This window comes from Hyperolius riggenbachi, chromosome 7, assembly GCF_040937935.1.
Source record: "Hyperolius riggenbachi isolate aHypRig1 chromosome 7, aHypRig1.pri, whole genome shotgun sequence".
In the NCBI taxonomy this organism is placed as follows: Eukaryota; Metazoa; Chordata; class Amphibia; order Anura; family Hyperoliidae; genus Hyperolius; species Hyperolius riggenbachi.
In genome coordinates this window covers 148,327,356-148,353,008 of record NC_090652.1, presented here as the reverse complement: position 1 = coordinate 148,353,008, position 25,653 = coordinate 148,327,356, and the positions used below count along the sequence as shown (strand labels likewise).

The 25,653-nt window shown below is 44.1% G+C and overlaps 1 protein-coding gene across 3 annotated transcripts in view; it reads right to left on the bottom strand.

Moving 5' to 3' along the window:
• ITPRIPL2 (ITPRIP like 2) overlaps positions 1–25,653 on the bottom strand; it is a 236,575-nt gene that overhangs the window by 128,446 nt on the left and 82,476 nt on the right. For all 3 annotated transcript variants that reach the window (XM_068244754.1, XM_068244755.1, XM_068244756.1), the window contains 4 exons: positions 16,393–16,488; positions 15,996–16,056; positions 14,721–14,779; positions 14,032–14,131 (listed from right to left, as the gene is read on the bottom strand). In XM_068244754.1, coding sequence (XP_068100855.1) covers positions 14,032–14,131; positions 14,721–14,779; positions 15,996–16,056; positions 16,393–16,488 — 316 coding nt within the window. The remainder of the gene's footprint in view (positions 1–14,031; positions 14,132–14,720; positions 14,780–15,995; positions 16,057–16,392; positions 16,489–25,653) is intronic.

Here is a 25,653-nt window from a genome sequence, read left to right as displayed (position 1 = left end):
CAATACCTGTAGCAAGTGTTGAACTGTAGTGTATGCAAACTTCCCTTGGTTCACAAATAAGTTGATTTGTTCAATACTCTGTAATATCTCATCATAATCATACTCAGATAATTCTTTTAAACAAAAATCTTTATTTTCCCTAGCCAGGGAGGAAAGTTTATTAGTAGTTTCATAAGTCCATTTAACTCCCCTGAAAGACAATTGCATTTCATTATCTGTTAATGGCAGAATCTCATTATAGGTCTCAGTCGCTAAGGATAACGATTCTGCAGATTGGACACGTTTCTTAGATCTTTGGTGATTTATTCAAAGCTGCAGGAAAATTATCAGTAACACTTTCTGCTTGCTGCTCATTCTTGCAAGCAATTGAAGGAGCAGCTGATTGGCCTGCTGCCAGGAGTTCATTAAGAGGAAAAGGCAATGGATCTATGCGCAACCAGTTATGGATCACAAACGCTAGAAATTCCAGCGGTCTATCTTTCAAATCGGAATGATTGAGAACATCAAATGCCCACTGGAATAATTCCCCTTTAAACAAAATATAACTTAGTTGGAGTGCCCAGGTTGAAACAGGAGTCGCTTGGAGATCAGGATTGGCCAGGAACCTGGCACATTCAGAGAAAAACTCATTTTCTGTTTCAGAGCTAAGTTCTTCAAATTTCTTAAAGGAACAGGAACCATAATTAACAGTGTCATACTTTCTGGGAATCCCCCCCACAATGGGGATTGGTAATGGGGTTTTCATAATGTAAAGCTTAGTGGTGTATTCTCCACAGTCAGCATGCAACGCATGAGCTGGCGTGGAGGAGGTACACACACTAGCACCAGGAAACAGGCTATCCCTAGTATAGTGGAGGGGAGGACTGACTCCAATAGGAGATTGTGGCGCACAGAGCCGGTGCAGATCTGACAGCCACAAACAATGCTTTCGTTATAACGTCTCAGCGCAAAGTAGCGCTGAGCGCACAAACCAGAACTGAGGAGATCAGGACAGGTAGACAGAATGAACGCTTGCTAGCTAGCGGCTACTTAGCGACAGCAAGCGTCCAAAACCAGACAGACTGGAATGAGGCAGCCAATGCGATGCGGCGATGGCGTGCCTCACAAAGACAGGACAGGATAGTCAGAAAATAGCAGGATTAAGATAGATGAACGTAACACAGATAAATATACAATAAGTATGTTTTCCTAGCGCATTACAATTACAGCTATCAATGAAACTATTTGTAACGTCTGACTAACATATGTATATATCGGCAATGAACCGATATATGACATAAGCAGGAACGCTGACTAGGAATGGAGTAATACAGGGAACAGGACTCAGAAGGATTCGTTATCTCTTCGCAGAGATGAACGCAATCCACAAACAGTAACAGAACAGGATTCAGAAGGATTCGTTATCTCTTCGCAGAGATGAACGCAATCCACAAACAGAACCAGGAGCAGGGTAACTACCTCAGCACGGGTGGTCACGGTACGCGCAACCTACCAAAACGTGCTGGAAAGCTGACTAACTGCACACAGGATATAAACAGTTTGTGTACGTATACATCAGCGACACTGATGTATCACGTAACACAAATACAAGGAAAATAATAAACGTGCTGGTATGCATATATATTGGCAATGAACCGATATATGATGCAAAGACCAGCAAAGTATCTTTATAACAAGAAACACGATCGGGGGCTAAAGCGACAGCAAGACTGGCTTAACCAGCTGAGCGGTCTGGACGAGCTCAGCTCGTCCAACACCGCCAGCGGCTGCCGCTCAGGCCCTGCTGGGCCGATTTTAATGAAATAAAAAGCAGCACACGCAGCCGGCACTTTGCCAGCCGCGTGTGCTGCCTGATCGCCGCCGCTCTGCGGCGATTCTCCGCGAGCAGCGGCGAAAGAGGGTCCCCCCAGCCGCCTGAGCCCAGCGTAGCCGGAACAAAAAGTTCCGGCCAGCGCTAAGGGCTGGATCGGAGGCGGCTGACGTCAGGACGTCGGCTGACGTCGATGACGTCACTCCGCTCGTCGCTATGGCGACGATATAAGCAAAACAAGGAAGGCCGCTCATTGCGGCCTTCCTTGTTTATTCTGGGCGCCGGAGGCGATCGGAAGATCGCCTCCGGAGCGCCCTCTAGTGGGCTTTCATGCAGCCAACTTTCAGTTGGCTGCATGAAATAGTTTTTTTTTTATTTAAAAAAAACCCTCCCGCAGCCACCCTGGCGATTTAATCAGAACGCCAGGGTGGTTAAGCTGAAGCTATGAAAACCCAAGGAAACCCTGCAGGAAGCAGATCTTTATACTGAGGTCATCCAATGGGAGCAGACATGCAGATTCCCACACAGGTGAATGATAATCAGTCACAAGCTGACAGCAGGGAAAGACAGACAAAGCTATGCAGCTTGCATGGAAAGACATCAGAACTGCCTGAGCTGCAGCACTACTTCCAGCAATAGCTGCTGCAGCAGCGATCATTACACACGCCCCCAGAACTGCACGCCAATTGGCGTTAAGCGGTCCTAGGGCTGCCGCCGCGCTCACACCATTTGGCATGAGGCGGTCCTACCACAGGTTAGGTCTTCAACCTTATTTTCTCCCATAAATATTCTTCATTCAGTGAATGTGGTTGATTTTGGGGTTCCCATCATCTGGGATGGACTGTTCTGGCTGTAGTTAATATAAAAATTTAAAATTCTTGCTAAGCATTCTTGCTTGCTAGAACCCAGTTGTAGACCTAACAACGCCATTTGTTTTTGTTTTTTTGGATCTCTGGAGCTGGTGACATACCTTTATACTTAACGTGAGAGTTAGGCATTATACAGAAAATGTTTGCACCATCCAGAGAATTACACCAAGAAATTCCAGTGCAACTTAAGTACAGTGGTGGCTCGAGCTTCACATTTTTTTGGGGGGGTGGACACAAAGGGGGCAAGATGGCTGGCTGGTGGGGGCCATTTGGGTGATCAAAATTGACGTTTGTATGGCGAGCTTTCGATATTTTTTGCCCAACTCAGGTAATAAAATTAACACTAACTAGTTCAGCAATGATAGGAACCAAATATTAACATCACAGGCTTTTCAACAGAGTAGATTGTCCAAATGATGGTGCTACCCTGATTCAGCAGAGTAGATTGTCCAAATGATGGTGCTATTATTGAAGAAAAAAAGTTACCTACTTTGTAAATGCACTTCATTCTGTATTCTTGAACAAAATGCAAATGCAAAAAATTGCACATGCGCATGAAAACAATGCAATGCTGTGAAATTGTATTTATATTTTATAGAGACAGCAGTCCCAACTCCTCCCCTTATCCTTTTATCACCTAAATTAGATAATCAGGAAGACTGCTGAGAGCAGCATATAGATCATCTGATCCCTCCCACCTCCTCTCCTTTATGAGCTTCAATAGAGTCAAGATATGAATACATTTTCTCACAAGATGAACAAGGCCTGATAAAAGTATTTCAAGATATAATTTGTCTGGTAATGTCTCCTAACCCCCTCCCTCTACCACAATAAACTCCCTCCCTCCCTCCTCATCCCACTGTCTTCATGCCACTATTACCATCAAAAAAAGTTTCACATTCAAGTTGCTTGCAGAAATGTAAAAAGCTAAAATTAAAATGCAAAATTCACAAGATTAGAGAGGTTGATTCATCCAGTTTTAGGGTTTAACCTTGCCCATTGATTTAACCTTGTATATCTCGTATGGCATACCAAGACGTATATTTATCTGGGTCCATCAAAACGGCTATTTCTTGTCTTGTAAAGGTTGCTATGATAAAGCGTTCCCAGATAGAAAAAAGCTTTTGGAAAACCTCTCTATATGTAGCTGGGTTTTATCATAATTAAACAGATGCAAGAGTTCTTCCTTGAGGTCCCACTCTGTAGGTGTACTGGGGTATATCCATTTGTTGTATATAACTTTCCTAGCCGTTAAAAGTATCAAGTGGGCTAGCTTTCCTGAGCTTTTAACTCTTTGTGGCCAGTAGAGATGATCTATGAGTTAATAAAAAGGGTTAAGCCATGGACGCCTGGGTCCCCCAGCAAAAATAGATTGTCCTGGGGGCCTCTGCAGATGCTGGTGCATACTTTTGTTCTATCTCTTCAATATACTAAACTGTAATAAAGCATGAATGACAGCCCTGACAATACAGAGCTCAGCAGATTTGATTTTTTAAGGTGAACAACCTTCACCCATCTTCTGTCATAAACAAAATTGGCATTGTAGTTAAATCTCAAAATTGTAAACTGGATAGATTGAATAAAGGGCCCTCTTCTGCTCCTGTGCAACAAAGTGTTGGTGTATTCTATGCAGGTTTGCTATCTGCACCCCCTCAACACGGCATATATGGTATGCTGGTTGTTTATAAAGAGAAAGACTAAATAATAAAATACGTGTGACAGTAATGATAATAAAGAACCAGTCTGCTTCTGCCACCTAGTGGCAAAATGTTCATATTGCAGTTACTAAATAAAAGATAAAACTTGTTTATGCATACACTAAAAAACTTTGAAAACAAGAAATGAAAAAAAAATGTGTCTTTCAAGGACCACTGTTGCAAAAATCTTAAAATGTAATATATGTGTAAACACATACAAATAAGAAGTATGTGTTTTCCAGAGTAAAAAGAGCCATACATTACTTTTCTCCTATGTTGCTGTCAGTTACAGTAAGTAGCAGAAATCTGACATTACTGACAGGTTTTGGGCTAGTCCATCTCTCCATAGGGGATTATTAGTAAGGCCTTTACTCTTTAAAAGAACACTCCCTGAAAAAGATTTATACAAAAATGCTGGCCTGCCTCCCTGCTCACTACACACTTTTTTGGCAGTTGGACGGAGCAACTGCCATTCACTAAGTGCTTTTGAAAATAAAGAAAACCCTGAGAACCCCCATGAATAGATGGGCTAGTCTAAAATCTGTTGGTTCTGTCAGATTTCTACTACCTACTGTTAAGGACAACAACATAGGAGAAAAATAATTTATAGCTCATTTTACTCTGGAAGAAACGTGCTTCTGATCTGTATATGTTTACATATATTTTAAAGAGAGTCTGAAGCGAGAATAAATCTCGCTTCAGACCTCATAGATAGCAGGGGCATGTGTGCCCCTGCTAAAACGCCGCTATCCCGCGGCTTAACGGGGGTCCCTGATCCCCCAAATCCCCTCCGTGCAGCGGGGGAGCGCTTCCGCATTGGGGCAGGGCTAACCGCCGCAGCCCTGCCTCCCGCGCGTCTATCAGACGCGTACCTCCGCCTCTCCCCCGCCCCTCTCAGTCTTCCTTCACTGAGAGGGGCGGGGGAGAGGCGGCGATGCGCGTCTGATAGACGCGCTGAGAGGCAGGGCTGCAGCCGTTAGCCCTGCCTCCAGGAAGAGCAAAATTTACGACCAAGTTGGTCGTTGTTTTTGCAGGGGGGGGGTTGGGGATGAAGGGACCCCCGTTTAGCCGCGGGATAGCGGCGGTTTAGCAGGGGCACACATGCCCCTGCTAACTATGAGCTCTGAAGCGAGATTTATTCTCGCTTCAGAGTCTCTTTAAATGTAACATTTTCGCGACAGTGGTCTTTTAAGTGAATGAAATGAGAAGAAATACTACAGTGACCTGCTCCAAGAAATGCTGTTTGCTTCGCTGTAATGCTGATCTCTTAATTACTAAGAGCAAGAACAAGGGTTTTTCAATTTGTTTCACCAGGTGATCGCAACCTATTGTGACTTCTGTGACAGAATGTGAAGCACAGCAGTACAGTTTGCAGGCAGTTTTGCTGCCCCTGACAGGATCCTCACTGAAAGAATATTTGGTTTTTGAACTATGGCTAAGCTCTCAATATTATAAAATGATTTTGTTTCTCAGCCAACAGAAAAGCATACACATGGGTTCAATGGCAGGATTCACACAGCCTCGGATGTCGACATTCTGTTGTCACTACATTTGGTTGGTGCTACCTACAGAATCTTTTTGGCTTTCTCATCTTTCTCATGGATGTCCTGTGGTAATTTCCACATAGCAAATTACCATGCAGACGCTGCACAACCACCCCTGTAATGAGTCCAACATGCAGCAATGACAACAGTGCATCCGCTCCTGACGTTGCTTAATCTCCTTGGCGGTAAGCCCGAGCTGAGCTCGGCTATGCCGCGCAGGAGGATTTCTCAGGCCCTGCTGAGCCGATTTGCCTAATTTTTTTTTTTGCAACACGCAGCTAGCAAAGTGCACTCCAATCGCCGCTGCTACCCACCGATTGTCCCACGCTCGCCGCGCCGCCCCCCCCCCCCCCCAGACCCCGTGCGCTGCCTGGCCAATCAGTGCCAGGCATCGCTGACGGGTAGCTCGGGACTCCCAATGACGTCACGACGTCGATGACGTCATGCCGCCCGTCGCCATGGCGACGGGGGAAGCCCTCCAGGAAATCCTGTTCTTTGAACGGGATTTCCTGATCGGAGATCGCCGGAGGCGATCAAAGAGGGTGGGGGGATGCCGCTGCACTGCGGCTATTATGTAGCGAGTCGTGGGCTCGATACATAATTAAAAAAAAATTTGTAATGTTACTGTGAATCTTTTCTCACGGCCAAAGACAGAAGATTTCAGCAGCAGTTCTTAGCATCCTGAGCATGTCTACAGAATAATGATACAATCCATCCAGAAACCAGTACAAGTTTAATTGGAACATTATTAAACACACCCAGTGGCGTCACTGAGGATCTTGGGGCCCGGTGCGAGTTTTACATGGGGCCCCAAGCACTCTGTTGATATGAAACTCCAAAACCCACCAAGGATAGTTTCAGTGTCAGAGAGGTGTAATATGAGTAAGTAAAGGATTACTGCTATGCAATGCACATATTGGAGTATTAATTACCAGCATACAGTAGTACCAATGAAAAGCTAACAAGATGGATGAAGGAGGGCCCCTAATGGGCGCCACTAGTCCAGGGGCCCTGGTGCAGTCGGAAGCTCTGCATCCCCTGGTACTATGCCACTGAACACACCATTGCTAATTAGACTACCACTGTTATGCTAGTTATAGGTACACTGGAAATCTGTTATCCCATAATTACAACACTACAGTTCTACACCATCCATTCCATCATGTAAGCAATGTAATCAATAACATGGTTCCTTTGTGTCCAAAGCAACTGCCTAGGAACCAAAAAAATGGCCCTGTGTGAAGGTGTCATTGTCTTTCAGTGCTCACAGATTTCATCTCTACGTTTATTTCCATGACAGAGCTAATGGCCCTTTGAACTTTTCTGCAGTAAAAGCTTATCTGAAGTTGTCTTTCCCTGTTTCTTTGTAATATAAGTGCTTTAGAAAACAGCACTGTAGTCGACCCATTGGGACGGAGAGCTCAGAGAAGCTCTTTTGCATATATAACAACTGAAGATTCTTAATTCTTCCTGTACTGGAAACAATATGAGACTTATATATTTGCTACTAATGTTCTATTTCTTAGCTGTACTACACATACAAATCATTATCTCATACGTTTATTTTCACTTCAGATTCCCTTTAAAGTCAATGGGAACCATTTTTTTGAGGGGATTTTACTGTAGAGGACCACTTACCTCATTGTCCTCTCATGCTCTGTTCCAGTTTCGCTGCTCTTTATGCAAAAAACACAGTTGTTTTTTTTGACCAGTTCGGTCGAATATTGCAGCATAAGAGAGGAGGCAGAGCTTATTCCCCCTGCTCTGTCACTCCTCTGTGATGCGCTGCCATCTCCTCCCTTCTCTCCGCCCCCCAGTCACTGAAGCGCGACTCCCCTGCTCGTACTCCAAGAGCGCACAGCAATGCGGGCACATTCTGATGTGCAGCTCCCTGTAACACAGGGCGCGCACAGTGAGGAAACAGGCAGCGCTTTTGACTGTGTTCAGTCACAGTCACTACATAATGCGTGCGCTGTTCTATACACGTGGTGTGCGCACACATGTGCTCATGGCCGCGCACCAGAAATCTCTCTCGCGCTATTTTAGCGGCGATTGAGAGTGAGAGAAATTAGAAAGAAAGAGGCTGCCGACCCGGAAGATGAAGCAAAGGTCTGCAGCCATCTTTGATTTATTATCCATCAATCCGGGCAAATATTAAGTGATCCAGGGGCGGGGGAGCGGCGAAAATGACCCCAGGTAATCATATTCATTATTTGCAACACAACCATGTTTTTTTTTTTTTGTGTGATTCCCAATGGCTTTAAGGTCTCTGCATGATTGAGTACACTTTTGTGTGATTGTAAATACCAAAATAATCACGAAGACCGAAGAGCCCCATAGCTACAAATATTAATTAAGGTCTGTGACAATGTCCACAACAGCCAACAGATAGCATGCCCAATTTAATTGATCCAGAATCAGAACACCTGATCTGTATTCTCAGTCCAGCATTACAGCCAGAACTCTAGATTTCTACTTGACATTTGTCATCTTTTGACAGTAGTTTCCGTACTGTATTTCTCTTATGACAGGTGTTCTTTACAAAGAACACCTGAAAAACCAGTGGACTGCGGATGTGTGTATAGCTATGCACACTACGCTTATAGATGGATTCCATTTTGTATTGTTTGCTTGTATAAGGCCTACAAACATGAACCCACCAGCCTTGCGGAACAATAAACAGAATACATTTTTGTTTCAGTGTTGTTCAACCTGTCTTGACTGTGTATAGGAGGGTGTTGAAAAGGGGAACTTTGTCCATTTAAATTCATGTATTACTTTCCTAGACTAACACACCAATATCCCTATTGAAGGACCATGAGCTTCAGTGCCCAGTTTTTACAATCAATATGCACAATATATTGCCATAGAAAACATATATAAAAGTTTAAAGTGTAATAAATTCTCCAGGACATCTGGGGTGAAAATAAGCTGATGAGAAAAACAATTGTATCTGTCCCCCTTCTCCTAAAAAGGAGTTTTTTTTAGATATCCCACAGTTTTATTTTATATTTAACCACTACCCGCCCACCCCGCTGTTTTAAAATGTCCTGTTAGTCCATGTTAAAGATTTTAAAATGTACCCCTTCGCCGCCACTACTGTTCGCAATCGTGCCTCCTGCCACACTTACCAAAGGGACCCGCAGGGCAGTGATTGGGGAAAGGGAAAAAGCCTTCCCTGAACCAATCAGAGTGTCCGTAAGCAAAGTTTATGGCTTCAAAAAGAAGCCAATGAGATTTGCTTTAACAACACCCTCTCGGTCTCACAGAGACAGACAGTATGAGGACAGCTAGTGTTAAAAAAAAAAAAATACATGCAAAAATAAAAAAAATACACATTTCAACCCCCCCCCCCTTTAGTTACCAAAATAAAAGTAGTTTTCGGGGAAAAAATGACAGCATTTAAAAAAAATACATAAAATTATTACATTAGAGACTCCACAGTTCTACTATGTATGGCATGTAGAGGGCATATTACTGTTATATTTGCATATATGGGGTTGTAATTCGTGACGGATGCAAAACTGAAATAATGCACCTTTTCTTCCAAATAAAATATTGTCGCCATACATTGTACTTGGGATATAATTTAAATGTTGTAATAACCAGGACAAATGGGCAAATGCAATGGCCTTGATTCACAAAGCCGTACTAACTCACAACACGGCCGCGCTATGCTTTGCGCATAAAACTTTCCGCGCGCTATAACAAACGTTTGTGCCCGCTCAAGCCGCACAACGCACGCAAAAGTTCGCATTGCACCGCGTGAACGCGCGCAAACATTTGTTATGGCGCGCGTAAAGTTTTATGCGAAGCATAGCGCGGCCGTGCTATGAGTTAGCACGGCTTTGTGAATCAAGGCCCGTATGTGGATTTTATTCACAGTAGCACATTTTATTTTAAAACTATAATGGGCGAAAACTGAGAAAGTAGATTTAACCACTTCACCCTTTACCCTAACGGACCAGAGCAATTTTCACCTCTCGCACTCCTCCCTTTCATTTACCAATAACATTATCACTACTTGACACAACAAAACGTTCCATACCATGTTTTTTTCGCCACCAATTAGGCTTTCTTTGGGTGGTAAATTAATTAGAGAATTATTTTATTCTAAACGCATTTTAACAGGAATAATAAGGAAAAAAAATGGAAACAATTCATTATTTTTAAGTTTTTACTGTTTCATTGTCTCTGCTCAATGACAGCTTCATTGAAGTATGCCAGAGCTCAAATCTATGAATTATTGACCATTTTTCCTACTCTCATAAGCCATTTACTGACAGGAAAGTGTTTTATGGCTGTAATTACTTATCAGTGAAGGTTATGCTATAGTCTGATCCAGTCCGACCCGGTCACAACTTGGACAGAAATTGGCACTTCCGTATCTGATCTTTAACTCTTTCAGAGAAAAAAAAAAGGAACACAGTCTTGTTATTTGTGTGCTTGGCGCTGTACATACACATGTCTATCTCATCATGTCACATGTCACTTCAGTTATCCTTTAAATAAAAAGTCCTATCAGCCAACAAAGCTGCACACATATAAATATACTGTGGTCCAATATCCAGGTGCATTTTGAACAAATAGGAAAGATAAACAAATTCCTAATACGCAGGGCCGGATTTACCATAAGGCACTGCAAAGGCGGTGTAATGCTGGGGGTCATACTTTCTGACCACCCAGCACAACAAGGCTAAGAGCTGGATAATGAAAGAGGCTACACAGGCTGCCCAGAGTAACTGCAGCTCTGGGCTTCTGATAAGATGCAATGGCAGCGCAGTGCGATGTTGCGCTGCTCTTGCGATAGCAAACATTCAGACAGATACAAGACAGACTGGAGTGAGGTAGCCAATAGCAACCGCAGCAATGGCTACCTCGCAAGGACAGGACTAGGAGGACAGAGGCTGACAGAATGAATGCTTGCTAATCTAGTCACTGCCTCAGTGACAGCAAGCATTCACAAAGACAAGAGTGAGGTAACCAATAGCAACCGCAGCAATGGCTACCTCACAAGGACAGGACTAGGAGGACAGAGGCTGACAGAATGAATGTTTGCTAATCTAGTCACTGCCTCAGTGACAGCAAGCATTCACAAAGACAAGAGTGAGGTAACCAATAGCAACCGCAGCAATGGCTACCTCGCAAGGACAGGACTATGCTAGCTAAGCACAGGTGTTCACGCTAAGCGCAACCTACCGAAACGTACTAAAAACTGACTAGCTGAACACAGGATATCAACAGTTCGAATACGTATATATCAGCGGCACTAATATATCACCGTAACACGAATACAAGGAAAATAACAAACGCTGACTAGAATATGTATATATTAGCGATGAACCAATACATAACATAAGCAAGGACACTAGCTAGATCTGGACTGGAGCAATACAGCGAACTAACTAGGCAATACAAACAATACAAATTCTCTGCACTAGAAGGAGTACGTATATATGTGGGAAATATATAATCGTAGCTCCACAAGAACTGAACTAGAAGGTAGCAGGACTAGGAATATATTTAATAGTATCAAGGGACCCAGTAACAGCTTAGACAGAGCTGAAACTATGACGGGCCAGGTCTAAAAGGGGAGGCAGACTTTTATGCTAGCATCAGCCAATGGATGCAAGCATGCAAATCTACACACAGCTGAATGGTAATCATTTAATCCTGAGCTGGCTTGGTTACCATTTGCTAGCTGAAAGACTATCTGTACCAATGCATGCAGTCCTAAGCAACAACATGCATGCAGGAAATCCAGGGCTATCTGGCTGCAGTTCAGCTGTAGTAAGCCATTGGTGGAATGATGACAGCATTCTTAGCTGCACAGAACTGCAGAGCAATTGCAAATGACAATGTGACTGCGAATGCACAACTGAATGCAGACTGACAAGCCGGGACTGTCCATCTGCGGCTCCACCTGCAATGGACAGAACACGCCACAGGAGGAATCCTTACAGGCGGCTCACTCCTCTCCCTGGGCTCCTCCCTTCCTCCTTCCCTATGCAGAGTCCTAATGAAAGTGTAAATGAGAGGTTACTCATGCTCTCAGCATTCCAATGACGAGATCTCCTTTCACTCAGGGGCACCTCTAGCTTCTTAATACTGAGGTTGCTCTAGCTACCTAATACTTGGGAGCACCTTCTGGCTACCTAATACTAAAGGGCACCTGTAGCTACCTATGACGGGTGAGGGGAGTAAAGGAGAAGTGACAGCTGGGATGGCCAACACACTTGCGGTACAGAATGGTAGGGTTTTGTAGGTTTATGGAGATGACGTTTAGGATGTCTATACATCTGTGCCTATAGGCTCCCGTGAGGTAAATCCGGGCCTGCTAGTAATATACAGTCTGCTGCATCAGCGCTTCCTACACCTTCACCTGTGAAAGGCCCACTCACCAACAGTGCTAGGCTATGATTACAGTAGCCACCAGCACCGCATGTGGGGCATTCAGCAGGCTCCCCTTGTCCTTTAGGATCCACAGATATCCTTAAGTTGCCAAGTTCTCCCAGCAAAACCTCCTCTTTCTCATCAACAGTAGCTTTTCTTCACCTCATATAACCTCAGTGAACACATAATATTCTCATTGTGCAGAGCAATTTGGAATTTTTAAAACTTTATTCAAAAGTTACATTCCCATCTCACTGCAGTGCTGATAAAAATGCACAAAAGGGTATATAAAACTGAGTTAAAAACAACTAAAACTGAGATGAAAGAGGTGGCTTACCTCTATGACGACACAGAAATGATGCAAAATAAATTTGTTGTGTGCTGGCCAGTAATCAGCTAACTGGTAATTAGATAACCCTCTGGCTGCTGTATTGTCTAATGCCTGGCCACACTTTCAATTATGTTTGGTAAAGCACTGACCAATCTTATCACTTCTATGTAGTATGAGGGTTTAGCTACACAATCTGCTTATAGGATTCAACATCTGCTGACTCTCATGCTGCACAGAGGTGGTAAAATTGGTCAGTGATTGGCCAATCAAAATTAAAGGTGTGTACAAGGCTTAAGTCATACACCAGGAAAAAGGCAGACTTGAGTCAGAGCACCTTCTATACATACATGTCCTGGGTCACTGACAAAACAGCCAAGCAACTGCATTTTCTACGAATAAATAAAGATTGCATCTTCCTCAACCCTGTTTCTACAGGCGGCCTTTAGCAAAAGCATAAATCATATTCAGCATGTACAGCAAAGGTTGTTTCCAGGGTCAAAGCTGTCTAAAATACACAACATTTTTCCACCTGCACTTTGCTGATTCTTCTCTTTAGAAAATATTTAACACAGTTCCTTTGACTGCAGTGGTGTCTGGGTCAAGTTAAAGAGAAACTCCGACCAAGAATTGAACTTTATCCCAATCAGTAGCTGATACACCATTTTACACGAGAAATCTATTCCGTTTCACAAACAGACCATCAGGGGGCGCTGTATGACTGATATTGTGGTGAAACCCCTCCCACAAGAAACTCTGAGGTCCATGGTACTCCTGGCAGTTTCCTGTCTGTGAACCTTGTTGCATTGTGGGAAATAGCTGTTTACAGCTGTTTCCAACTGCCAAAAAAGCATGCAGCAGCTACATCACCTGCCAACAGTAAAAATGTCACCATGTAATAAATGTCAGAATGTAAATCAGGGATATAAAATATTTTACAATGGGCAAGCACTGACTAAATCATTTATACATAATTATAGTAAAAATAAAGCACGTTTTTATTACATTATTTTCACTGGAGTTCCTCTGTAAGTCCACACAATAAAAACAATCATTCTTTGCAGTTTTTGATGCCTCCCCTTCCCTCTACATAGAGCAGAATGCATTGCTGGGTGGATTGCAACACAAAGTGTCTGTACAGTAATCGCTCCAAACTGCTGCTTGAAACAATTAATAAAGATAGACTCAGAAGCCAATCACTGCAAGTTTGTAGGTAACCTCAGACATCTGCAACAGCATGCAGCCAGGAAATGGTGTCTGCACACCTAGTCTGCATACACATCAGTCAGATGACTCAGTATGACAGCCAAGCAAATGGCCTCTTTCAGTAGAACACAAAGCATCATCAATGTTACTCACAGGAAATCTTTCATAATTCAAGAATGCTTACCTAGAACCTGCTAAAAAGACAGTTTTGGCTTGTTTAATGCCCCTTGGTACTAAATCTCTGATGACTTCCTGTATGATTAATGATCCCATGAAACCATAGTCTGCAAAAAAGAACAAAGACAAATTATAATGAAAATTGTATTTACGTGCTATGCGATTTTCGGAATGCGAGTGTTTTGTTGATCGTGACAACGACAGGATGGCAATGTAAATTGCAGTGTAGTGTTTTACTAAAATGCACTGCCTGCTGCAGGTGTTAAAAGATTGTGTTTGTATAGTCAATGGGAATGCAAAATAAAAAAAAAATGCACACAAAACACTGAGCTAATCAGTTTCCTTGTCTTTTTTTACAATTGTTACAATTGGCAAAAACTGCAATCGAAGAGCAAATTCCAAATCAGAAAACTGCAGTAAACCTGGAAGAGTACACCTGATGCTAAAATCCCACCCTCAATCCTGTGCAGACTTTTACAATATGGGGTAGCATGAGGGAGAGATTTGGTTCTGTACACCGAAAAGTATCATTCGAATACCGGGTAATTTAATTTCTTTAGAAAGAGAACGTAACTGGATTTAAAGTGATATTAAAAAGGTTGATTTATTTTAGATGAGAACAGTCATAGAGTGATCCTTTCACTTAGTCATGTATTACTAATGTTGCGAAATAAGAGGAAATCGTTATACCAATACCATTACGAACTTTGGACACATTTCCACTCCAGATATCACTTGAGCAGTATGGCACAAACCTGGAGAAAATAAAGTACATATAAGTAACTATGAAGAAATACACACTATAACACGCACACACACCATAAAACACACACACACACACACACACACACACACACACACACACACACACACACACACACACACACACACACACACACACACACACATACACACACACACACACACACACACACACATACACACTCACACACACACACACACACACTATAAAACACACACACACACCATAACACACACACACACACACCATAAAACACACACACACCATCACACACACACACACCATAATATGGTTGTAATGTAAGGCCTGGTCGGATCTCCTGCCTTCTTTTCAGTTCCTATGCCCCATCACCAGTTTTCACCATATGTGGTGCATCCCCGCTCAGCTTTGGGAGCCTTTAGGTGTTGTCCCAGCACTGGTTACAACCGGGCCTTTAGTGCGCAAGGGACTGAAGGCGTGAAAGCAGAAGTACAACCGGAAGATAGGGACAGGAAGGGTGGCCTAAAAGTCCAAGGCTATATACAGGAGGTCAGATGACTGTCAGTCCAAAGTTAGACAAACCCAAGGTCAGGAACAAGGCAGAGGTCATACAGAGAAGATCTAACATCCAGAGATGAGACAGTCAGTAGTAGCAGAGGTCAATACTAGCGGCAATCCAATTTGTAGTCAAAGGTTAAGCAAAGGCCATAATACGAGAGCAGTCAGAATCACACCTAGCCGCTTAGCTCAAGCAACTAACCATTATCATGGGAAAGGCACTCAGGACAGGGGTGGAGCTTTATTGGGGCTTAGATTAATCATACAGTGTCATAGCTAAGTGGCTTTTCAATTCATATGGCTCAACAAAACCTGCAAAGGTCAGCCACAGTATGAGAAGTGTAAACAAATGAGGGAAACAGTTTGTTAATGATTACCACTATTCAAAGTATATAGAGAAGTGATCTTTACCAGCATAGCACCATTGAAGAACTAATATAGCGTAGTGGGCCCCTCAGGTTCAAGAGCCCCAGTGGTCACAGCTACTCTATCAATGGAATCGATCAGAAAACCAGATTAATTTGATCGATATTGTGATCGTACAAAGAATCATATCTTTATTGGCCACCAAAAGGCAGATATTTCTGGGTAGTTCATATCTGAAGATATTAAACAAACATTCCCCCTCATCCGGCAACTGCTCCTAATTAGCTTGATAGTGGCAGACTTACACTGCATTCAGGTTCCACCAATGAGGATTCTCGTCCTGCCTGGGTGATAGAATTCCTGTGCCTGACGAAAATAACATTAGAAATACACATGGCTCATTATTCTTTACTGATATGGAAACCAAACTTTGCGGCATGTGCCACATATTGCAAAAACAGATCATTTGATTCCAACGAGCATAAAACCAAACTCAGTTAGTGGACTTGACCACCAATTGTGTACATAAATACAGTAGAAAAGACAAAGCCTTCTCTTGCTTCATCATTGATTCAATAAGCTGCTGACTTCAACCTCATGAAATCACCCCCTCCCCCATGCTTGCTCCCCTTTGCTATTGTCCCATCTATATAACACGGTAACAAAGCTATAGCATATAGTGGCCAGCCAGTAGTAACTTACCCTTCCTGGTCTTTGGCCAGTCTGAGGAGCTCATTAGTCGTTTGGCACTTTTATATCTGATGTCACAGGTCTCCTTACTGTAACAACACCATCCTCCTATTTATACAGAAAAAAACATAAAAATAATAAAATACGTTATTGATAATGACTAAAACATGATAATGTCTTCATCTCCTAGTGAACTGTCTTCATATACATAAGTAAATCCCCAAAACAACTGGGCTGTTGCGCTAAAAGCTTTATTAAAACTGTAAAAGACATAGTAGAAACAGAAACATAATAAAACATAACTAAATATATACTTTAATCACAATAAAAGCTACTAAAATGTTTCCAGTTATAATATTTTTTAGCGCAACAGCACAATTGTTAGATGAATAGGTAATTATTCACCACTGCGCAAATGGTGGATCAGCGCAACACCAGGCCGCCTCCGAATGGCCTCCAATCAGAGGTGCGCTGAGCCCCCCCAGGAACTACAAACGCACCTTGAACCCAAACAGAAGCTCTGCATATACACCAAAAGCATGGCTGTTAAGTGGGATTAATAAAGATAAATCTTGGGGTACAATCCTTTATATTGTGAAGGATCAAAACACAGTCCTTTTTTAGGGCAATCCACCTTGCCCCTCAACACATTTGTAGCTTTAGAAAAGGACTATATTGGTTAATGCAATCTCAAAAAGGCAAAAAAAAGTCTCTGAAAAAACTTTATTGACACATGTAGAAAAAGATCAAAATATACGGCTCTTCAATATCACAGTGGTAGATCAATAAAAACACATTGGATTGACTTATGCCAACAATTGGTTGTAGCTTAGCGGGTATGAAACTTCAAGGCAACGACACATGTTCGTTTCGGGCTTTTATATAAGATATGTGCCCTTCATCAGGCCGTGATACCCAATTCTAAAAATAAAAACAATATATAACAACACATTAAAATCACAAACTGTAATTCGTCAAATACGACAAAAAGGATTGTCGCAAGAGAACCACCACCAAGAAAAGTTGATAGTATGTACACCGAATTCAATCCAAGTGTTAAGTGGGAGCAGCTGACCACATACGAATTAAATTAGTACATAGCAAGGAAATGAACAGCACTACTTATAAACAGACAAGTGCCTACCTGCAAAAGAGTGCAAGCCCCACTTGTGGGATATAATGCACACCGAGCATACACATGACCTGTCTACCACTGGAGGATGTTGGTTTCATGTAACAGCTTGCATGCAACTTTTTAAGTACTCGTCCCTCCCACTGCGAAGAAGTCAATCCTCCATGGGAGGGGCCTAACACTAACTAAATCCTAACATATGTATATGCATATCCTGGGTGCGCTACCAAATAAAATTGAAAAATTGAAAATTGCGCAAAAGGTGGATCAGCGCAACGTATATGCAGAGCATCTGTTTGGGTTCAAGGTGCGTTTGTAGTTCCTGGGGGAGCTCAGCGCACCTCTGATTGGAGGCCATTCGGAGGCGGCCTGGTGTTGCGCTGATCCACCTTTTGCGCAATTTTCAATTTTTCAATTTTATTTGGTAGCGCACCCAGGATATGCATATACATAGGTTAGGATTTAGTTAGTGTTAGGCTCTTCCCATGGAGGATTGACTTCTTCGCAGTGGGAGGGACGAGTACTTAATAGGTTGCATGCAAGCTGTTACAGGAAACCAACATCCTCCAGTGGTAGACAGGTCATGTGTGTGCTCGGTGTGTATTATAATCTCACAAGTGGGGCTTGCACTCTTTTGCAGGTAGGCACTTGTCTGTTTTTAATTAGCACTGTTCATTTCCTTGCTATGTACTAATTTAATTCGTATTTGGTCAGCTGCTCCCACTTAACAGCCATGCTTTTGGTGTATATGCAGAGCTTCTGTTTGAGTTCAAGGTGCGTTTGTAGTTCCTGGGGGGGCCTCAGCGCACCTCTGATTGGAGGCCATTCGGAGGCGGCCTGGTGTTGCGCTGATCCACCTTTTGCGCAATTTTCAATTTTTCAATTTTATTTGGTAGCGCACCCAGGCTATGCATATACATAGGTTAGGATTTAGTTAGTGTTAGGCCCCTCCCATGGAGGATTGACTTCTTCGCAGTGGGAGGGACGAGTACTTAATAGGTTGCATGCAAGCTGTTACAGGAAACCAACATCCTCCAGTGGTAGGCAGGTCATGTGTATGCTCTGTGTGTATTATATCCCACAAGTGGGGCTTGCACTCTTTTGCAGGTAGGCACTTGTCTGTTTTTAAGTAGCGCTGTTCATTTCCTTGCTATGTACTAATTATTCACCACTGCATTTGACGACAGCTGACCAAAGTCACAAATTCAAAGTACGAAGAAAAAATCAAATAAGGACACACAGGGCCCATATGCACTTTTTCTCCTGGGTTTTCTCTTAGGAGATAATTTTACAACTTCGATTTAAATTGACTTTTTAGCACTTTGCAATGGAAAAAGTACCAAAAAGTAGTTGAAAAAGTACTGTCAAAATTATTTTAAGTATTTGTTTGCTTGCTGGTGGTGTAAAGGGCAATTTTTTAATAAGTTGTGAAACTATCACCCAAAAAAAGTGAATTGCATATGGGCCACAGCCTCTATCTGCCAGCTTACACTGCTCCAACCTCCTCTATGAACATTTGACTCCCAGGTTTAATTCTTACCGAAGTGGAAGGAAGACTCTGGATACCGTTGAGCCTTCCTGGTCCACGGCCTGTCCCGTCATTCTTGCACCATCTCTGGTTGAAGCTATTGGACCTGCTAGGTTAAATAGCCCTTTGGTACTCCTCAAGCAGCCTTTGCAACTACTTGTGTCACCGAGTAGTTCCGTAGACGAGCACATCAGTATTGAGCACGTGCAAGTCTGGGCCCATGCATGCGCAGTACAGAGGTGTTCAGCTGCCCAAGGAGTACTAAAGACCTATCAGGTCAAATAACTTCACCCGGAAGGAAGGAACGGTGGTAGATAGTATATGGTACATAGAGCCTTCCAACCTGAAGTGAGTTGCTATAAAAATGCAAACATGGACCCTTAGTGCATGTAGCTTCACTGTAAGTATCCCCAGAATACGTTGTTTTTCTTCATATGCTCAGCTTGGAAGCAGGTTGATTTGGTACGGCTGTGCTAGGTACTAGAGAAATATACGGATGTGCATAAAGTAAAAAAAAGTCCACTGGGGAGCACAGAGTGTTGGGGGGGGGGGGAGTTATACAAACAGCTTGCATAAAAAATAGTTATAGTATAAAAATAATTGCCATGCTGAAAACAAAAAGTTGATGTCTCTCACTAGTGGGAGGAAGTAGATTTTGTCAAGTACCGTATTTCTCGACATATAAGACGCACCCAAGTTTAGAGGGCAAAAATCAGGAAAAAAATAACTAAACCTAGCTGTGTCTATAATGCGGAGGAATCTTATGGACCTTTTATCCCCTAAAACTGTCTCTAAGCTACTCTAACAACACTATACTGCCCAGCTACACTACACTAACCCCTGCTGCCCTAAGCAGCCCCGTTTCTTGCCCCGTGCGGAGCGTGCCGCCGCCCGGGGCGCTGTTGGGAGGGGGGCGCTATAATGGAGGGGGGAGCCGGAGCCGCGGGGAGAGCAGCCCGACCTCTCCCTCCCTCTCCTCTCCCGGGCGCCCTCCGTGCTCCCCCCTCAGATGCAGAGTCCGTGAGCAGCAGGGAAGCGCTGTTTACAACTCACCGGCTGCCTGGCTCCAAGCGCTGCTCTCTCGCCGCTGGTCTCCTCTCTCTCTCTGTATACGTACTGATACACGCTGCTTCCTGTAGCCGGAAGCAGCGTGTATCAGTATGTATACAGAGAGAGGAGACCAGCGGCGAGAGAGCAGCGCTTGGAGCCAGGCAGCCGGTGAGTTGTAAACAGCGCTTCCCTGCTGCTCACGGACTCTGCATCTGAGGGGGGAGCACGGAGGGCGCCCGGGAGAGGAGAGGGAGGGAGAGGTCGGGCTGCCCTCCCTGCGGCTCCCCCCTCCATTATTGGGGGCATCTACCTATCTAACCTATTCTGGGGGCACCTACCTAATCTAACCTACGCTGGGGGGCAGCTGCTAATCTAACCTACGCTGGGGGGCACCTACCTATCTAACCTACACTGGGGGGCACCTACCTAATCTAACCTACACTGGGGGGCAGCTACCTATCTAACCTATTCTGAGGGCATCTACCTAATCTAACCTACGCTGGGGGGCAGCTGCTAATCTAACCTACGCTGGGGGGCACCTACCTATCTAACCTACACTGGGGGGCACCTACCTAATCTAACCTACACTGGGGGGCAGCTACCTATCTAACCTATACTGGGGGCAGCTACCTAATCTAACCTACGCTGGGGGGCAGCTACCTATCTAACCTATACTGGGGGCAGCTACCTAATCTAACCTACGCTGGGGGGCAGCTACCTATCTAACCTACACTGGGGGGCACCTACCTAATCTAACCTACGCTGGGGGGCAGCTACCTATCTAACCTACACTGGGGGGCAGCTACCTATCTAACCGACACTGGGGGGCAGCTACCTAATATAACCAACACTGGGGGGGCAGCTACCTATCTAACCTACACTGGGGGGCAGCTACCTAATCTAACCTATACTGGGGGGCAGCTACCTATCTAACCTATACTGGGGGGCACCTACCTAACCTATACTGGGGGGCACCTACCTAACCTATACTGGGGGGGGCAGCTACCTTATCTAACCTATACTGGGGGGCAGCTACCTAATCTAACCTATTCTGGGGGGCACCTGTCTAATCTAGCATATACTAGGGGGCACCTACCTAATCTAACCTATACTGAGAGGCACCTACCTATCTAACCTACACTGGGGGGCAGCTACCTATCTAACCGACACTGGGGGGCAGCTACCTAATATAACCAACACTGGGGGGGCAGCTACCTATCTAACCTACACTGGGGGGCAGCTACCTAATCTAACCTATACTGGGGGGCAGCTACCTATCTAACCTATACTGGGGGGCACCTACCTAACCTATACTGGGGGGCACCTACCTAACCTATACTGGGGGGGCAGCTACCTTATCTAACCTATACTGGGGGGCAGCTACCTAATCTAACCTATTCTGGGGGGCACCTGTCTAATCTAGCCTATACTAGGGGGCACCTACCTAATCTAACCTATACTGAGAGGCACCTACCTATCTAACCTAGGGGGGGGGGGCGCAATTTTTACACCCTCGCCCTGGGTGCATTTTAGCCTAGAAACTGCACTGGCCCTAACAACTAGGCTACACAGCAATACACTAGACTACACTGCACCACTTTAATTATCTATACTACACTGCACTAACCTTCACCACAATAACACATCAATACTACACCTGATCCTGCCGCCGCACTCCCCTACCCCTCGCTGCAGCCACGATCCTCTTCTCCCTCTCCAGGTGCAGTTCTGTGAAGCTGCCGCTGAGTCCTCTGTTCCTCCTGTTAATGAAGATAAACAAGTGTTAGAGCCATTTTACCTCATCTGCAGCCGCAATCCCCTTCTCCAGTGCCGCTCACAGAAAGCCGCCACCTCTGCCGCTATACACCGGGTCCTTCTTGCTGGCCTCCTTCTTCGTCTTCATGCATGACCCCAGCAGCATTGCATGCGTGACCCCAGTGGCATTGCACTGGGGTCACGCATGACTGTGGTGCAGGGAAGAGGAAGAAGGAGGCCAGAAGGAAGGACCCAGTGTATAGCAGCAGAGGCAGCGGCTTTTCTGTGAGTGACATTGAAGAAGGTGATTGCAGCTGTAGATGAGGTAAAATGGCACAAATGCTTGTTTATCTTCATTAACAGGAGGCCAGGAGGAATGGAGGACCCAGCAGAAACGTCACTGAACTGCACCTGGAGAGGGAGAAGAGCATTGCGGCTGCAGCAAGGGGGAGAGGAGCGCAGCAGCAGGATGGGTAAGAGCTTCCCTGCACACTCTGCACCCATTTTTACTGTATATTTGGCATATAAGACAAACTTACTTCCCCCCATGTTATGGGAAGGAAAAAGTGTGTCTTATATGCCGAAAAATACGGTAATTTGCTCTATGCTGGGGAAGGAACTCCCAATGTTCTTGCAATAAGGAGCTACTGGATGCAGCTTACTAGTTAGTTTTAATATATTCATTGCAAAAAATGCAGACGTGGAATGCACAAATCTTTGCATCAAGAAGTGAGATCAGTTAGAATTAGGAATAATTTGGGGGACATCAGGGCTAAGGGTATAGAAATAAAGTTATGGAGTGTGCAATAAAACCACCGCAAGACTTCCGGTTCCGGCGCTGAGAGGAATGGTAGCATAGGCGGTGAGCACCGCTGCAGATCTCCTCCTCACTAATCTCCCCGATCATACAGGAAGAGTATAGCAGCCAAAGTTCCATGTCTGATACTGCGGACTACCCCACCATGGACCGGTACCTCACTAGAGCCAGCAAGGAGAAGGGGAAGGAGAAACGACAGCCGAAGGTAGGCCGCGGAGAACCGCGTGACTCTAAGATGGCGCCGATAGACTCGGAGCATGAGACTTCAGATGCGGAAACGGAGGCCGATACTAACCTTAAACAGGGACTTGACCTAGACTACCGACATCTTGCTACTGAGGTAGTGTCCTTGCTGCGCCCAGAACTTTCCACCTTGATAACGGAGGCATTGGGACAACAGATGCACAAGATCCAGGAGGAAGTTGCGACACACCAGGCCAAAATAGCCCAGCTTGAACAGCGGGTGAGCGATGTTCATGATAAAGCGGAGGAGGCAACGACCCTGGCACAAACTGCTTGTAACAAACAAGTCATTATTTTTGACCGCATAGATGACTTAGAGAACCGATCGCGGAGAAATAACCTCCGCGTGATTGGTCTCCCTGAATCGGTAAAGGCGGATGACTTGGCGAATATATGTGCGGCTGATATTCCTAAAGCACTTGGTATGAATATGACCCTCAAAGTTGAAAGGGCACACCGCATAGGCCCATTGAGACCAGAGAGAAAGACACCACGCCCGTTAATTGTGAGGTACCTTGATTATTCCGAGAAAACATTACTTTTAAAAGCTTATCGCACACAAAGGTCTTTGGAGCTTCAGGGAAACAAGCTACTTTTGTTTGCAGATTATTCCGCAGAAGTCAACAAGGCCAGAAAGGCTTTTAATCCTGCTTGTCAAACCCTAGTAAAACAAAAAGTGCGATTCTTTTTGAACTATCCTGCCACTTTGCACATTTACTCCGAGGATGGGAAAGTTGCAACATTCCTCTCACCGGTCGAGGCGGAGAAGTTTATTCAAACCCTGGGAAACCGCGCTACGCAATCCCCACGCTCAGAGAGAGCTAGTAGTCACTCTTCTCCCAGACAAGGCCATGATTCTCCACCCAAACTTGCCAGCATGCCACCTAGCCAAGACTCGTCCGCGTGGGATGATTGAACCTGACTTAAAGTGTTTTTTCATTTTACACCTTTCAAATTTATAGTTTCAAACTTACGCTATCTCTGACATAGAGGCATATACGTTCAACGCCATAGGGGAGATGAACATTTATCATCCATGTGAATCTACATATAAGCACAGGATAAGACTTAGTCTGTGATATAACATGGTTAAGAGCTGCTCCAGTGCTTTGGCAACAGGAGGAGACTGGGAGTGTGATGCTCACAGAAATGAAAAATAGGGAGCGAGGGAAGCTCCTGTCTTTATTTTTCTCTGCACATACTGCAATTTCATGTCTTTCTGTTATGCTTTATATTAATGCCTATATGGTTTAAATCTAAGTTCCTTTCAGAAAAAAGGAAGTCGATAAGAAAATGGGTTAATATGATTAAAGAGGAAAAGGGGGTTGCACTCATTCCTTCAGATGCACACTGGCGTTTAGTCAGCTTTGGTGCTATTTGCAGGAATTGGATTTGCTCCTTGTTCCTGGCTGCTATGTATATAGTTCTTTGTTCGGTCTCCCCTCTCCCAACCCCCCTCCCAGGTCTGAGGACCTCTCACTGCTCATGTAATGGGTATTTTTATATCTGTAATACTTGTTCCGTCAGGTCTAATATAGACTGGTGGGATGGATGCTGCTGGGACATTCACCCCACACAATCAAAAGTATCGGTAATCCTGTGCTGTTTGGGGCCCTTCACACTTTTTTTTATATAAACCACCATGAAAATTGTCACGTGGAATGTGAGGGGCCTTAGAACACCACAAAAAAGGACCCAGGTCTTGCGACATCTTGATAAGATGAAGGTAGACATTGCTATCCTCCAGGAATCACATTTAAAACAAAAAGATTTTGCATTGATGAAAAAATTCTGGGTAGGCCAAATTTTGGGGACCCCATCCGAGGGAAGAAAAGCTGGGATTATAGTACTTGTACATAAAAGCTTCTCAGGTATGGTATCAGTGGACAACACTGATCTTGAGGGGAGATGGATAAAATTTAAGGTTTCTATCAATAATTCTCTATTACTTGTCTGGGGAATATATGCTCCTAACTCAGATAACTCAACTTTTTTTCAGAGGCTGGCAAATGACATAAATAAAGTCCCTAGTCATACCAAAATATTGGTCTTGGGTGACTTTAATGCGGTTCCAAATCCCCACATAGATAGACAGTTGCCTCAGATGGCTATCCCCTCCCAAAGAAAGCAGGACACAACATTATACTCCTTCATTCAATCCACAGATTTAGTGGACGTTTGGAGACAAAGCAATCCATTTGAAAAAGATTATTCACATTTCTCACTTGTCCATAATTCCCACTCGCGTATTGACAATATTCTCGCTTCCTCTAACTTAATTACGGCATTTCAAACAGTAAACATTAAAGCGCTAGTAATCTCTGATCATGCCCCTATTGCAGCCACTATTCACTGTTTTCCCAGACAACCCATAAATGAATGGAGATTCCCAACCTTTCTCTACACAGACGAACAATTCGCTGCTGACATAGTCTTATGGTGGAGAGATTATTGTTCTAATAACAAACAACACTGGAAGCAACCTACTTTATTCTGGGAAACAGCAAAAGCGGTACTCAGAGGACAGATTATGTCATTTGCTAGCTCACATAAGAAAAAAACTCTGGAAAATTACAACAGAGTATGCGAGGAGGCTAGACAAGCATATGTTTCATACCTAAACGACCCCAGTACTACTAAACGAGACAGCTGGGTAGCAAGTAAAAAGGAAGCGGATATTTGGCTAGAAAAATATGATAAAACGTTTAGATCTTACAGAGCAGCACATTTTTGTAAATTGGGGAATAA